The sequence below is a fragment of the Plodia interpunctella genome, chromosome 6 (assembly GCF_027563975.2).
Source record: "Plodia interpunctella isolate USDA-ARS_2022_Savannah chromosome 6, ilPloInte3.2, whole genome shotgun sequence".
Classification (NCBI taxonomy): Eukaryota; Metazoa; Arthropoda; class Insecta; order Lepidoptera; family Pyralidae; genus Plodia; species Plodia interpunctella.
In genome coordinates this window covers 7827483-7843906 of record NC_071299.1, presented here as the reverse complement: position 1 = coordinate 7843906, position 16424 = coordinate 7827483, and the positions used below count along the sequence as shown (strand labels likewise).

The window sequence follows — 16424 nt, the reverse complement described above, 5'->3', positions numbered from 1 at the left end:
TCCTAGGGGTAAGGGCGCCTTCCCATTGCTCAGTCGTCACGTTGTAACTCCGTTGATTTTTCTTTATATCAAGGGTTTGACACTAACAAGAGTTGACATACGTCGAAATTTACATAGCTAGGTACAATTTTTAAGCTGTTCTGCGTTGACACGTTACCTAACGCAGAACTGCATAGAAATTATAAGTCCGTTCGGTAGGTACTAACCATGGTACATGGAATTAGTAGGTACTCCATACAACAGTATTTACTAAATCCATGCCATGATATTAGTTTCGACGGATGTCATGATGTCATGACGGAGGATGTCGCAGCGCAACTGAGCAATGGGAACGTGCTCTTAGGGTCATAGAATTAGTAGGTACCTACTCCGCAGATCCACATTGTCGCCCAACATGTTCGTCGGTGACATCCATCTCGATCGTCGTTCGTGGCACATTTGTGAGCGTATTTGTGTAGGCCACGAACACAATGTATGTGTTGCAAGTTTTTAGGAATAATGAGGGATATTTGAGCTGGCTTTTTTTTTAAATATTTAAGTAGTTAATTATACTCGTGGGCGTAGATAGTGGAAGTCGAATGAGCCGTGCCCATCGCAGAAATTTTAACTACAAAGATTTTACCCCTGACCACATAAAAGTATAACTGATAATTATGGGCGTAGCAAGGGGAAATTCAAGAGAGCCGTGCCAACCCTGAAATTGTAATTTACAATGCATGGCGACGATAGACGAATCTAGACATTTGTGTTTGGCCGCGTTCGACCGAGTTCGGCGACAGTTTGGAGCCGTCATTACAGAAACTGGATAAGGGCAAAGAAATGATGATAAGAAAATTAAGAGCAGGCGAGTGACATGTTAAGCAATAGAACCAAGTAAATACTAAATTTGCATGTAGGTAAGATACTGTACTGATTTTTCCTGGGAAAACAGGAGTTTAAAATTAAATAAATTGATAAGAGTGAGTAGTAATTTTTGCAAACTCGATCCTCTCTCCTCAACCACATTATATCCTCTCCATTAAAATTTAACGAATTCACACGAATTAAATGTTCATTGAGACTGAATGGAAATGATAAAGGAAGCCTTAAATGGAATTAATCATTTATCATTTAAACCTGATAGGTATTTATAATTAAGTTTTTAATCTATATAATTATGTGGAATATCCCAAATTAGGATAACATACTGATAGTATTCACAATAAATAGTGAAGTTGGGCAATTTTTTTCACCAGAGTTGATCAATTGGTACACGATGCGTGCTCTACTCCTGTTAGCTCTTGTAGGCGTTGCCCTAGGTATGTAATATTTTATATTTAAATATACATAATTAAACATAGGCCTCTCTTCTATTACGCCAACATTTTCTATCCTAATATAATAATCTAATCTATGTACGACCTGCGACTTTGATGATGTCATCTGCCTATCTCGCTACTAGCCTTCCGACACTTATTTCCCCTATCCTAGGCCACCATAGGGCTCCATCTGTCATCACTCCGACGTGCCAGGTGTCCTACCCATTTTCACTTAATGCCGGCTATATATTTCATTACATATATACATTGGCTAAGCCAATTAGAAAACTTTAAACCCAAGAGCTGAATGAATGGAATGGAACGGACTACGGAATTTGCCTAACGGAAACTCGTGACGACTGATTGTGTTTGGTATTTACATCACTTTCCGTATAGATCCCAGCATTAAATGTGGATACATCTTTCACTTGTATTTTGTCTCTCTTTCTTATATCCGTATATTCTCAGTTTCGTTCGGGGCTTTGACGCCCCGGAGCCTGGGGTCAGCGTAAAAAATAACCTGAAAATTTTGAAGATACCGCAGTGATTTTACAACCGCCTACCTGGCTTACGTCAATATTTATTGGAAGTGCTATGGTTTCCAATCAGCTGCCTAGGCAAAGTGTCTTCTATAATGTGTATATGGAGTGGTCCTATTCTAGGACGTAACCAGATGCTTCAATATGTGCTTTTTCGAAATCACTAACAGGCATTTCCATTTGCAGCGGCCCCCAAATCTGGGACCCGCATCGTGGGGGGAGAATCCACCACCGTGGAGCAGTACCCCTATATGAGCAACATGTTGTACCACCTGTGGGGAATCTGGTGGACGCAGTGGTGCGGAGGCTCCCTCATCACACAGACCGCTGTTCTCTCGGCGGCTCATTGCTACGAGTATGTATTACATGTCAGATGCCTTTAGGCGAATTGAAAATCTGACACCAGCATTAGCAATTGAAAAGAAAGAAAGAAATAACCCTGGCTACTTTAGAATGACAAAATCTTATGTTAAAAAAATCTTTGTCGCAGAGGTGACCTCGCATCTGCCTGGCAGATTCGTCTCGGCTCTTCCTTCGCATCAAGCGGCGGACAGGTGATCCCGGCCTCCCAGCTGGTGCTGCACGCTCAGTATGACGGCAGAACAATCGACAACGACATTGCAATCATCAGGCTGTCGTCCGCCGCCGTCCTCTCCAACTCTGTAGGCCTCGCGCGCGTCGCCGGCCCTAACTATCAGCTCCCTGATAACACGGTCGTCACCGCCATCGGATGGGGTGCTCTCACTGTAAGTTTTGTTATTTATGTGTAGGCTTTTGTTTTTTTTTATTATTTATTTCATCATCTTACTTACTACTACCATCATAGTTATAAACTATTGCGATAGTGCAGCTTAAATATTACATCCTGTAACATATTATATACAAACTTACTCGTGTGAAGTCACTCAGTGTGCAAGCAAATAAATAAATCTCATTAGCTATGAGATTAAGTGTGCGCAGCGCCCGTGTCATAGGGGCCTCCCATAACAGATTCGTCCGCGCGATGGGGACCGCCAGCAGGGGGGGCGCTGGCGACGACGCATGTACCTGCCGTGCACATACAAACCAACATGCGCCAGCACATCCGCATGAAACACTTTACCCCTTAGTACTTTAAATATATAAGTCACGAGGGTCAGACTCCTCCGCACCTTTAGCTGATTGTACCCCACCATGCCTAATATAAACAAAGTAGGATACATCAAAGGGTAGAACGGGTATACTCCATATAGTCTCATATACAAAAACCTTGTAAACTTATTTTGTATTTTTTCGAGCATTAGACGGATCCCAGATAAATGAGTTTACCTCCGGCTGACTGCGCGCCAGCGCATTATATAACGATATAATCGCGTGTATGCTTCTAAATAGCCTAACTGAACGCAATACAAAACCCATATTTTTTAAACCGTTGACTTTGAATGCGCTGCTGGTAACGTTCATTTGCAAGTTTTCTCATTGGCTTTAATCTTTTTCTACATTCGGATTTTTTTTGGTAATCAATGCTTGTTTTACTTTTTTTTAACTATTGGTGGAAATAACTATTTATCTTGTATGCAAATGTAGTGGGCTGATGACAATAAATATAAATAAATAAATATATTAGGTCAAATTGACAGAAATTGGGAAAGTGTTTTCACGCTATCGGATCTAAGCTTGAAACATTTTTAAACGCATAAATATTTATCATAAGCAGTACTTCGGATTTAGATTAATTACATCAACTATTTTTAATTATGATACGATTGTTTCCTGTACCTAAAGATGTAATATAAAGATAAAATGTTAAAGTTATGAACACGCCTTTCAAATAAATGCAAAATTACACAACAATTTATGTTCAGAGGAAATTATTTTTATACTCGTTTAAACAGCCAAGTTACGTAGCATAACCTCTCAAATCTGTAAACTTTTATTAAGGTGTACAACAATAAATGCATCTTACAGCAATCCAACAGGATTAGTGAAAGGTAGCTATGCTCCGGGTCTCACCAATAGTTACCATTGCAGCAAGGAGGCAGCAGTCCCGAACAGCTCCAGCACGTGGACGTGAACATCATCAACCAGGAACTTTGCGCCGAGCGCTACGCCTACCTGAAGACTCAACCTGGCTACCAGAATTGGCCCGACGTTACTGACGGAATGCTGTGCGCTGGCATCCTGGACGTCGGCGGCAAGGACGCCTGCCAGGGAGACTCTGGAGGTCCCCTGTCTCATGACTCCGACGTGGTCGTCGGCATCACCTCCTGGGGCTTCGGATGCGCTCACGCGTTCTACCCCGGAGTGAACGCTCGCGTCTCATCCTACACCCAATGGATCGTGGACAACGCTTAAGTTATTTATTTTACGCTTAATAACTGATTCGATGATTTTAAAATAATATAGTTAATAAATTCTTGAAAATGCCTATATGTTTTTTTATCATGTTTTTCGTGCTGTGGTATATAAATGAATAAATCTAATTTTAGTACATAATTGGCTGGAAACGTCACGATTTGCAAAAATTACAATTTTGCCATTTTATTTTTAAATTGTATATTTCTGATTGAACTAATCAAATAATTAACACCTTTCTTCAGATTAAAAAATATAGAAATATTGGTAACGTTATTTATTTTTAAACCTAATTTATCAAAGTCTGATATCGAAGACTGATAAAGTACAAATAGGTACAATAATGAAGATAATCTGAAATTTTATCTGTGCAAGACAGTAATCAGGTACGAATAACACATTTTTACACAGACTAAAGTTATCTTATGACAGCATAATATATTAGTTTTTATTGAAATCTCTATGAAGTTGAATTTCATGACATCATGTTTTATTTTCTGTTACACATATTCATTAAATAAACCCTAATAAACTAGTTTAGTTTGGATTCGCTAGACTCAGACTAAGTACTCGGAGTACTTAATTATTCAAGGTGTGGTGTCGTAGTTATAGATTAGATTTTATGTATGCTCGCTCGCCATAGATCATGCTGTAACCCTTCCGCAAGAATTAGCACAAAGATTTGAATAGGTGTATCTTTTTTATTTTGTGTTGATCATGTTATATAGAAATCTAGATTAGAAGTACTATCGTGTCATAGTATCCTGTAAATTTTATTAGAAATTTCATTCACGATAACTCTTCCTTTGCGCTCTTTTATGTTTGATTACCTATTTATAACTTATGATTCTAAATAAAGAGTTCATCTATCAATTTATCTAAATTTGTTTCAGTATTTAAAGCGATAATTGTATTTTGAATTGATATTTTAGCCAAACGAATACCTATACATACATTAGATACTTACATAAGTAGGAATTGCCATTTTGCCGTTTGCCATTTCTTTTACCGGTTCGTTCGTTCATATGTTGTTTAATGTGTTTTCCACGTAGAATACTGGGGAGTTATTTGTTATAAATTTAAAGAATATTGGTTGTGTAGATGAATAGTTTTATAGCATACATATAATAGTAAGCAAATGAGTATGCGTTGTGTTGCTTGATGTTAAGCAAACATCGCAGTTCAAGGAATCAGTAGTTTGTAGCTTTATGAGGAATTACTATATAATGTAACAAAGAATGAAATGTTCACAAGGACTTTTCCATGTCAAATAGGACTTTTCCATGTCAAATACATTTGACATGGAAAAGTCCTTGTGAAGTTAATTTCTGAATACTCCAATAAATACTCTACTTTTTTGCAATGCAATTTGCATGCATTATTACTGGTTGTTCCTTCATTAATGGCGAGCTATGTTGAACCAAGTGAGTTGAGTGCGATGTTGAACCAAGTGTTGAGTTTGTAAACCAGTAATCGTGGTAAAAACGTATTTAATCATTTTGGAAAAGTTTATAAACTTTTGAGCCTGGTTTACACATGAAAAGTAAACGCTAATGTATGCATAGTTCGATCTTATGTTCGAAGGTCCCTAAAATTTGATAATAGGGCTGCCTATTGTATGAAATTTTTCGAATGCCAGCTCCACACAGACACATGCCTAGTTGCGAATGCGTGAACAATGCCTAGTTAGTATGAATGCTTATTTTTACCGCAATGAAAAACCACCTATGTATACTGTTGGTTGGTAAACTGTTTGGCGACATAGTGGAACTGACAAAGTGGACGAAGGGCGATAGTAGGCATCGTGCTAAAAAATCAAATCGTTAGTATGTACCTACTGATATGCTACCAATATCGTATAGCTAATACTCTAACCGTATATTGTAACAATTATCTCATCTGAGTGTTTGTCCGGTTGCTTTCTCTAATAGTTGAGATGGATGGCGTGTGGTTTTCTGGCTACTTATTTACCAGATAATAATTTATCTACAATTTCGACTTGAAGACTAAAAAGGTTTTAAGGGGGAAGATCTAATAATATGGTAGATAATAAAACAGCTTACGATATTTCTCCCATATCTTTTTTATTCTAAATACATTAATATTCTTTAATTCAACTCAAATATTCATTTAAACTATTACAAGCTATTTTTATTTAAAACAAATGATAAGTAATGCAAATGTCCAGCATTGCACACTTTAACTCGGTATTAATTATCTAGATATTATCCGATCTTAGCGATAGTTTTCATACTGACAAAACATTATACCACAACACTGAAACGACTTTGGCATAAAATAATAACAATAATTTTATTTAGTCGGTAATTCTAAATATAACTATTGAAAAATGACATGTCACACGCACAAGCGATTTCACAAGGGTCATTCTTTGTTTCGGTACAGCTGTGTCATGGGCGTGTTTGACATGTCAGGTTCGTCACAAAAAACAACGTTTACATTTTTTTACATAATGAAAACGCTGCGGTAGCATTCCCTTCTACTAAATCAAGGTTACAATTTGTGGTTAAGATCATAATCAAATACTGCTTTTTATCATTACTTATGTACTTCTATTGAAATGAGAGGTTAACAACGAGCATATATTTTATACAAGTCTAGAAGGTAAATATTGGTAGTTTCCGTGAGTCTCGGGAGACTGTGGCGAGCCGCCACGGCGCCAGGAGAGGTACACATTTGTTCACAATATGAAATTACGAAAGATTGGTTACGTGTCATACACAGGTCTACTGTAGTACATATTATAACACAATTCGTTACATATAGGTACAATAGAAATCAAAATCATTCTAAGCGTAATGTCTCTATTTTTAACACACGAGTAGATAAGCGTTTTATTATTATTTTTTTGTCCAAATCCTATACTATGCATTCTCAAAATCAGACATTTGAAGACATCTCGGCGAATTTGCGTATTTATATCTCGATCGCCGAATCAAATCTTAAATTACCTACGAAAATAATGTACATTGGACCTTCATTCTTCTCTGATGAATGCTAAAAATGATGACTTAGAGAATACTCGAAAATAATACTTCAACTAGGAAATATCGTAGAAATAAAACATACAACAAATTGAATTGTCAAGAATTAAAATCATTTAATCTGGTATAAATATCTTCTGAGTACATGAAAGTTTTAAGAGACCAGCTCATAAGTAATAAAATCGTACAACAACAAATGATGAATACAATGAAATGCAAATAATACAGGTTGTCCACTTCATTCAGAAGGTGCCTACAATTTATCAATGTGAATGAAATGTATGAGACTGTAGAATGAGCGTGACAGAATACTGGGAGGAGTGAAGTCAGATCTGCTCATTGCGACATGAGTGTCGGGTGGGGTACGAGCTAACACATGAATACACGAGAATTGATTGTTGTGCGAAGAGTGCTTGTGAAACTACCTACTTAGTATCTTCTATTGCAAGGCCCGGCCCGCTCTGTCCCTTTCCATTTACACAATTTCTTCAAACATTATGAGCTTACTCGAGAAAAACTTCACAAACCACTCTTTGTTAGTACTTAACATTGTAAACACTCCAAGCCGTTAGTTGCATACACAAAAACTTTTAAAGATTCATGACTATTTAAATTTTTGGGTAAAAGAGAACTAGAATATATTTAATTTACAAAAATAATACACTATTCTAAAGAGGAAAATAAAAGGATCGCCAGCGACCCTGAACAAGAAATGAGGTGGAGGCTACGTATACCAACTCAATGAAGCAATCAGGTGAACTTGGCAACGCCCGTGTCTTCAGTAGATGCCTGGCCGAATATTTTATATTCAGAAAAAGACACAACAACAACTCCGAAAGGCAATTTTTAAAATTTACCTTAAAATAGATTTATATTTAGGATACCTATCATGTTAATATATTTTGGTGATTAACATCATTATCGCAAACCCGTATTAAATATGAGAAACGTGGATGATATGACAATATAAATTACCCTTTCATACCAATTAATAAGCGTTTTCAATGTCCTTACTTAGCCGACCCGATATATGCGGAGTCGGCGCCTAAATCTAATTACACGACTTTAATTTACGAACCGAATACTATCTACTTACAGGGATATCGAACATTTCTGTGAACTTAAGAATCAACTTTATATCTTTGGTTAGACAAAACGAAACAATAGTAATAAAAACACTAGACGATCGAATGTTACACAGTCATTGGAGGGACATATCATTTTAGTCGTTAGGTAACTCTAAACAACATTGCATAATCACAAAAATAATTATGATCGAAATGTAACGACGCACCCGCAGATCGTCCCATTTCGACGTTAAGCGTCAACAAGTGTAATTATTATCCAACAAGAAGTCGCGTTCCGTGGCGGCGAGCGGCGAGCGGCGCGGCGAGCGGGGCGGACAGCGGTCCTGACGCTCTACTGCCAGAGCTTCCACCACACCTGCATCTTTTCAGAGAGTTTCTTACAAATTCCCAGTAGTTTCCGTCACATCCCGCCGTCGCCCTCTCCTTCGCATTCTTCTGAACCTTCCCCCTCTTCTAGTGTTACCTGTTGAAAAAAAAACAAAAACATTTAGGAACACTTGACAACGAACTCAAGGTACTTGAGTTTTAAGGCATTTTAGGATGCATAGATAAAACTTCATGTGAAACTTCATGTGAGTGTTAATAAATAAAACTTTCATCCTTATATTACTGATGTACCTATTAATATTATTATTTCTGATAAAAAATTAATAACTTACTTGAAAGCGTATTTGTTCGGGGCGGTCATCATCGGCAGCTGAATGCGTTTGGATGGACGCAGGCGGCGGCGACGGAGGGATCATACTTTGGTAATAGTCCCTGTTCTCCTCCAGCGTGTCCAAGATGTCCTGAGCATCCGGGTGTACCAGGTCAGCCCACGTCTCCCAAAGCGGGTGCACGATGTAGTCTATGAATCCGACTTGAGATTTCTCTATTGTGGCGTTATGCCTGTCGCACATAGGGCTAATGTCCATGCCTTGCTCTCTTTCCCGATCCCCTTGCTGGAAGAACTCCTCCATTAATAACGCAACCCACCGTTTATACAAAGGCAACGGCTTAGTAGGGTTACTGAGATCGGCACAGTGTACGAGATTCTCCAATACTTGTATTCTATCAGTATAATTGTCTAGTAATAAAACGCCGCTGCCGGCGACTTTCTTCGTTTCTACCATTGTCTTTAGATCTGCCAATAGGCTCATATGTTTTGACATGTCAGTCGAGAGCACCATATCGATTACCATTTTCCTTAGCGTCTGCCTTTGTTTCTTGTGTAGGTTGACGAAGATGTCGCAGCCATCATTCTGAAGCAGCTTAAAGGCCACGGCAAGGTGATGGTTTTCGAGTACAGACTCGTCATTGTACATGAGGGCGAGCTCGGAGCTTGAGTTGACGAGGAACTGGTTCGTGAGGCCCGGGTGGTCGACATCGTGCACACACGCCGCGAACAATGCCGCGCAGACCTCTAGTGGGGTGAACACGGCATCTAAAGCCGGTGTGTTCAGCAGCACGTTAGTCGACTGTGTCACATCAGCGGCGTGAAGAGAGTTGTGGAAAGGATTGTCTCGAATGTAGTGCTCCTCCAAAGTAACAGCAAACGTAATGAAGGTTCGCGGCGCAATCTGAAGAGTGGAGAGCAGCTCCCTGGAGGTGAAGGCGGCATAGGCGACGGCGGTAAGCGGGCGACCGCCGGAGAAATCTCCGATGCGGAAGATGTCTACGCCCCAGCGGTCGATTTCGCCGAGCAGCCGGCCCAGCTCCTCCTCGTGTGGTGTCTCTACTCCGTATCTCGGTACCCGGTCTCCAGTAAAGCTGTTTGTATGTGTCAACGCTCGCTTCACTCCAGATATCTGTAAATTTAAATTTTGTGATTAGTCACCAGACTTTATGATGATAATAATACTTGGAAAATGGTAAAGAACGAGAGAGAAAAAACTTTTAGTAAAGAAACTTACTTGTGACATAGTAGAGCCCGGTCCGGCATGGCGAGGCTTTTCCTTTTTCTTGGCACGTTCCGAGCCCTCTTCCACTTGCAGCGATGGTAAATCAAGCTCCTGCTGTTTGTCTGAAAAGGAAAGGGAAATAATTAGGCATAAACAAATAAAAAAATTAAGTCAAGGCTCTTGTATATTTAACTGGATATCTTTGTCCTAAAAAGGAGAGTAATATAAAACAGCTGCGCAAATGATAATCGAGTTATTGATTATATCTATAGTAAATAGATTGAGGCCATGATAACAGAGATATGAAAATGAAAATAGTGCACATATAAGTGTAAACAGTTCAATAACTACACAACCTAAATCCAAAAGAATAGAAAAAGCTTCGCAGAAATTCTAGAAATAGATTTATGCGTCCATATTGAGCCGATTTCGTTATTTATCACTTTTCCAAATCTGTGCCAATAGGTCTGTGTGCCGAAGGAAAGTAGGTGAACACGTCAAGTGGCTATTATTCTGTTGATTGATATCTGCCACACAGGGGAACTGCGCCCGTAGATGGCCGACTGATCAGTGCAATAGAAACTAGAAATATTACACAACTCTGGTAACAGCCAGTACTGTGACAAAAATCTATACTCCTACTTTCCTTTTTGAAAATTTGACAGTTATATAAGGCTGCACTTTCATTTCTCGATAACTACTAAGCACCTACGTATCGAGAATAATAATTTTAGAAAACATAAATTAAGAGCTAACCCGCCATGGTATGGAGGTTAGAATTATAAATATATTAAATATAACAAATAATTTGTTTTCTCTATCAAAGTATGTAACGAGCAGATTAAAGAGGCCAAAATATAATGAAATAAATCCCTAAGTACACCCACTAGCAAGATTACGGAGATAACAACATGATGTGATAGTACTACGTATCTAGTTTATATCTAATCATGAGATATACAGGATCGCTGAAAGTTATCTATTTATACATGAAAAGTAAATATATTCAAAAACATCTTTCGAGATTATATATTATATGTTATTGAAAACAGATTGGAATTTTTGTTGCGTGTTTATGTTTTACATAGACCTAGCTACTATTTATATTGAGATCACTTTTTAAAATGTAAATATATTTTAATGGTTTTACATTATCATACTATGTGTTTATTTAAAATTTGAAACACGTGCTCATTCTGTGTTATCTCACGTGGTACATGAAAAAAAAAAATTAATAGCATAAATATGTTTATATCTAAATTATCTGAACAATTAAAATTAAAATCATAACAGTTTTATTGCCCTAAATAATCTATATTAACGCGTTATAAGGTCAAACCAATTAAGAATGCATAGCGAAATTTTGGAACTTTATGACTTGAATTAATCGACTGGCCGTAACTTCAGCTGGTACCACGGGATGTTGCCCAAACGAATTAATTACGTAGGGCTAAAAGTTACGAGCCCAGTGGTAATGAGAATACATAGAAAAATAAAAATAGTACAGAGAAACAAAACGATTCGACCAGTTCCAGTTTTCGCGAGTGTCTAAGATAGTTTAGACTCACTGAGATATAGTCAGTATATAATGTCACAGTCACAGCAGTATAATGGGGATTATTAAATGAAGAAAACTAATATTAGTCTAAGAATTAAATAAACAATCCTTTGTGATATTTCCCATAAATCAATACACTACCTAAAAAAGTTGAATATTTTGTAACTATCGCATTTTACAATATTTGACATTGATAAAACGAGGCAAAATATACTTTAGCTCAAATTATGCATTAACCTTTTTTACAAGTAAAGGGGTGAATGATAAACATTTTATAATTTATCGTCAATATCGAAAAAAAGTATTGATAAAAGCGATGTGGCGTGTTTATGCCCTTTTTGAACTGTCTATCAAAGTCGCTATTTATAGGCCTGTATAGAATGGGTTCAAATTAATGTGAATTGATAGGATCAGTTATGTCCATGCATTCCACATTTTGCAGCATGACCATCACAATTGGCACAATGGTCGCTCAATGAGCCCGTCGTGCCCTGTGTAACTTCAGTTTCACTAATAAATTCCCATCAATTTCAATATTGAAACGAAAACGACCGCACATTTTAGTCTACCTTTTTATTATTATTGTTTTCTCACTTTATGTCTTTGGCTTAAAATAGTGCCATATTTTCATGCATGGGAACTGTTGTTACTATCACATAAGGTTATTTCACGGTCCAGACATACAATTTTGTTTAAAACGTTACTACGTACTTACACATACGGATTTAACTTTTTTACAAAATCTTTGATAGTGTTACTATGAGAGCCTATATGAGGTTATCACTTTCAGATGCGAAGTTATTTTAAAATGTTAATTACTCAAATAAATCAAACTGACGTTCATATGCATATCTTGGCAGTTATTTGTTTAATGACACTATTAGTGTGTGTGTGTGATATTTCTATATATTTGTAAAGATAAGGGGGTCATATGTAAGCTCAAACATGATAGGCGCAGATGATAAGCTTCACTCTGATATCATGATATTTATTTACAAATTTAACATACTTTGCACTACACATTTAAAGATCAATAAAACGTTTACTTATTTCAGTAACGTAATAAATATTTAAAGCCAAAATTAAGAAATAAATTTAGTAATTGTAACAACACACATATATAAGCTAAAATTATGAAATTCAACTTAGGATTTTTCTTAGACCGTCGATAATTAAATTCTATAAACTTTTGACAATAATCATCGTTAATTAATGATAATAATAATTTATCAAAATATGAAAAGAAGTTACTATGAATGTGGTAAACAAAAATAGGTTTGTTTTCGTCTTTTTAACGTAAGTATAAATAACTGCAGACAAAACTGAAGTATTGTTAAACAAATATTGATATGATAGGTCATGTCTCAATTGACTCAATCAATATCAACAATTAATATGTTTCAGATCTCATATTGTATGTGAATGTTTTGCAAGTGACCATTTGAAGAAAATTCGGGACGTCACTGTCGTCGTGGCTGGATTCGGTATTGACCAGTTATGACCGGATCGAAATGAGATGATGTTTTTATTGGAGCGAGAATTACCAATTTTGAATATTTAAATTTGTTTCTTGAGCTTTATTTATTTGACCGTAGAAACTATTGAACTTAAAGAAGTGATCGCAGTCGTATTGTTCAAAAATTATACATAAAGCCGCCAGGTTTTAAAATCGATAAAAAAATGTCTCACATATATAATACTTTCTCTCATCCACATGTTTTATTCGCAGTCATAATGCCTTGTAGTCAGCGGATTGCGTACAAACAAAGCTTAAAGTTTTGGAGATATGTGTTTTACCACCAGTCGTCAGGTTGTCGTCAACCTTTGGTAAACATATAATATTATATTGCACGCCAATATAATATTATATGTTTACCAATCGCACGCAGGTAGGCAGCTTATTTTGGGCGGGCGCGTTAGGGCGCTGACGTCACTAGGGCAGAAAGCTATTGAATTTTTAACCTCAGGTCTCTTGTGACGCACGAGATGATTAATTAACTGCCGCAATTTGAGGGTGTTATCATAGGATACGGCTGGGGTCGCTAGAGTTTGGTGAATCAGGCTTTATTGCAATCTCTGACACCGCGCTTATATCGTATGACAAGGAGATTAAAATGATAATAAAATCGATTTATTTACGGTATTTCTCTATCATTTGAGATTTCTATCATTTAATATTCCTCAGACCTAGTAGAGGGTTTCTTAATGAGAATATATCTACGATATTATATAAAAACTAAATATTATGTCTATTCATATGGATATAAAAATATATTGATAATATAATGCCATGAAAGAAGAACGATGTATATGTCAATAGTCATAGAAAATTTCGCAGCCAAAAAAATATTTATGCAAAACAATGCATTCCAATAATAGTCAGAATTGTTTTGTCTACATATCGTTGGCAATAATAATGGTGTTTGTAAATATGCTTTACCTACGTAGTACCTATTCTGTTAAGTGTGTGCGTAATATTTCGGTACCTACGCATTAGTCAACTAAATCATTGCAATTACACACATCACAAGGAAATTAAATGCAGGAATTCACTCGCGTAGTAATCGTTATGGAATATAACACAAAGGTATAGATCAATAATGCAATAAATTGCAGCATAGGAATTATTTTCAATGATTTAATTGCAGAATGAAATAATTGAATGAACATACATAGGTAAGCCATTCACTTATTTGAAATTAAATTTAGCATCGGTTTTTGCTAATGTCGTGCTAAAGTGCATAGGTCGCATTTGTTAAGCAAGTAAACAAAAGTGATTAATATTATTAAAAAAAAATATGAAAATCTAAACGCGAATAATATCAGCGAAAAAAGCGCATAAAACCTTTGGGAAAAAAGAGAAAAAATTTATAAAATAATAAAGGACTCACCTAAGAAAGTGGAACAGATGTACTCGGAGATCTGGTTGCCGGATTTACTCGACTCGGAGAAATGGCTCAGTTCCTTGTTCAGCATCCGTTTGAACTGAAAGTGCAACAACTCCAGTGAGTTCGCCATCTTCCTGGCGCGGCGTCGCAACCAGCGGCCCGACACGACACGAACGTTTTGTCTCTCCGCGGGCATACGCATTGCTTAATCGCACAATTTAAAAAAACGAAAGTTCCGAATTCGAAATGCAGCGTGAGTTCTAAGCTCGTATTAAAAAAAAATGTAGTTGAGCACAATCACTGAAACGTCTATCAAGGGCGAGCGCTATCGCTAGACTGAAGCGTAGCGCGGCGTACTGCTGTAATACACTCGCATCGTCAATTCGTCACAAGGCACGGAATAGCTTTCCGAGTAATGTCGTCCTCGTACCGGTATCGGTCTGGTTTCAACGAACGCGACTAATTTTCTCTTTCAGGAGGAAAAGTTTCAGATATTGGGGCTAGTGACGTAGTGTTACAAAGCTATTGTCTAATGTGGCTCATTATGGCAGCTTTTTGTAGAAAGGCAATATATAAAGTAGATAGGTAGTTGTGCCAAATTCAATTTATAATATGTTTCCAATATAATTTACATGTTTTTATCTATTTCTAAATTGTAATAAATATAAGAATTGCAATAGCTGGTCTATATTGAAAATTGTCTTTGTTAGCTATTGAACCTGTTTGATCGAATGGAAATCCCAAGTATATTTTTACAATCCACAATACATTTGCATAGTTTAAGGTGACGTGAATGTAAGATTTATTTGTGTCATTTATGTATTTTATATTACACTAATTTACATTTCACGTGTTATTATAATTAATAGATTAAATCAAGCCGATAAAAAAATGTTTAGAAGACTTTTATCTCTATACACGAACAAACATAGACAAGTCAATATTTGGACTTAAAAAGTTCGCTAAACTGAATATTGATATCAGATTTTGAATTTAACAAAAAAATTGTCATGACATTATCGCTGTAAACAGTTTTTTTTAATATAGCGTAGATTCACCTCAAATTACCAAGCGGATATCGGTTTCAATCACCGCAAAGGCATATGTCACCAAGACTACGTTAAATTTAGAAATGCTCTTGACACGATTCCTTATCGCTACGCATGCTGTCCTCGACAAGTGATGTTTTGGGTAGGAAGTAAATCCTATCGAGGCCTCTTGGGTTCATCATGATTACACTAATCTTACTGTTATTCAATTGTGTAGGTATGACTTATCACGAACACATCTGTGAACTGATTTTGATCTGTGAATATTCATTAAGAAAATTGCGCTTTTTAGTGTTTTGTTTCAACAACAACTTATATTTTAGGGGAGTGGTAATTGTCACTTTTTACTGCATAAAATCAAAACCCCTCTTTTCGTTTCGCCGCGGTCAGGAAAATTTACATCTAAATAATGCTAAGTCAATAAAATTTCAACACTGTAAATACGCATACATTGCATCGTAAAACAGTTTTTTGTGGGATGGAACAATAGGTACATTTTAAATGAGAAGGGCATAAAACCTATTGTACATATTATGCAACTCATCATTATAACAAAATTATTTGTATTTAATAGTATTTTAATTAATTTCTGCACGTTATTTTTCTACAGAGTCCTAAAAGAAGGGGTTATTAATGTTACTGTTAATTAGTGGGAAAATATAACTATACCTGACAATTGTTATTATAAATAAAGTAAACATTTGAAAAAAAGTGTGGAAAGACAATTTGTTTTAAGCCAGAAAGTATCAGTGGATATGTAATTCATTTGAATCATCTCAGCATTT

General features: G+C 36.5%; 2 protein-coding genes across 15 annotated transcripts in view; one reads left to right on the top strand and one right to left on the bottom strand.

Moving 5' to 3' along the window:
• The first annotated feature begins 1171 nt into the window (after positions 1-1171).
• On the top strand, positions 1172-4435 carry LOC128670878 (trypsin, alkaline C-like). The gene is made up of 4 exons (XM_053746894.1): positions 1172-1298; positions 2024-2192; positions 2328-2583; positions 3848-4435. Exons 1-4 carry the CDS (start codon positions 1256-1258, stop codon positions 4169-4171), a joined length of 792 nt encoding a protein of 263 aa, XP_053602869.1. The 5' UTR covers positions 1172-1255; the 3' UTR covers positions 4172-4435.
• Positions 4436-6236: 1801 nt separating this feature from the next.
• dnc (dunce) overlaps positions 6237-16424 on the bottom strand; it is a 334918-nt gene continuing 324730 nt past the window's right edge. For all 14 annotated transcript variants that reach the window (XM_053746307.2, XM_053746313.2, XM_053746314.2 and 11 more), the window contains 4 exons: positions 14594-14687; positions 10157-10266; positions 8924-10051; positions 6237-8727 (listed from right to left, as the gene is read on the bottom strand). In XM_053746307.2, the coding sequence (XP_053602282.1) occupies positions 8665-8727; positions 8924-10051; positions 10157-10266; positions 14594-14687 (1395 nt within the window). In that variant the 3' untranslated portion in view covers positions 6237-8664. The remainder of the gene's footprint in view (positions 8728-8923; positions 10052-10156; positions 10267-14593; positions 14688-16424) is intronic.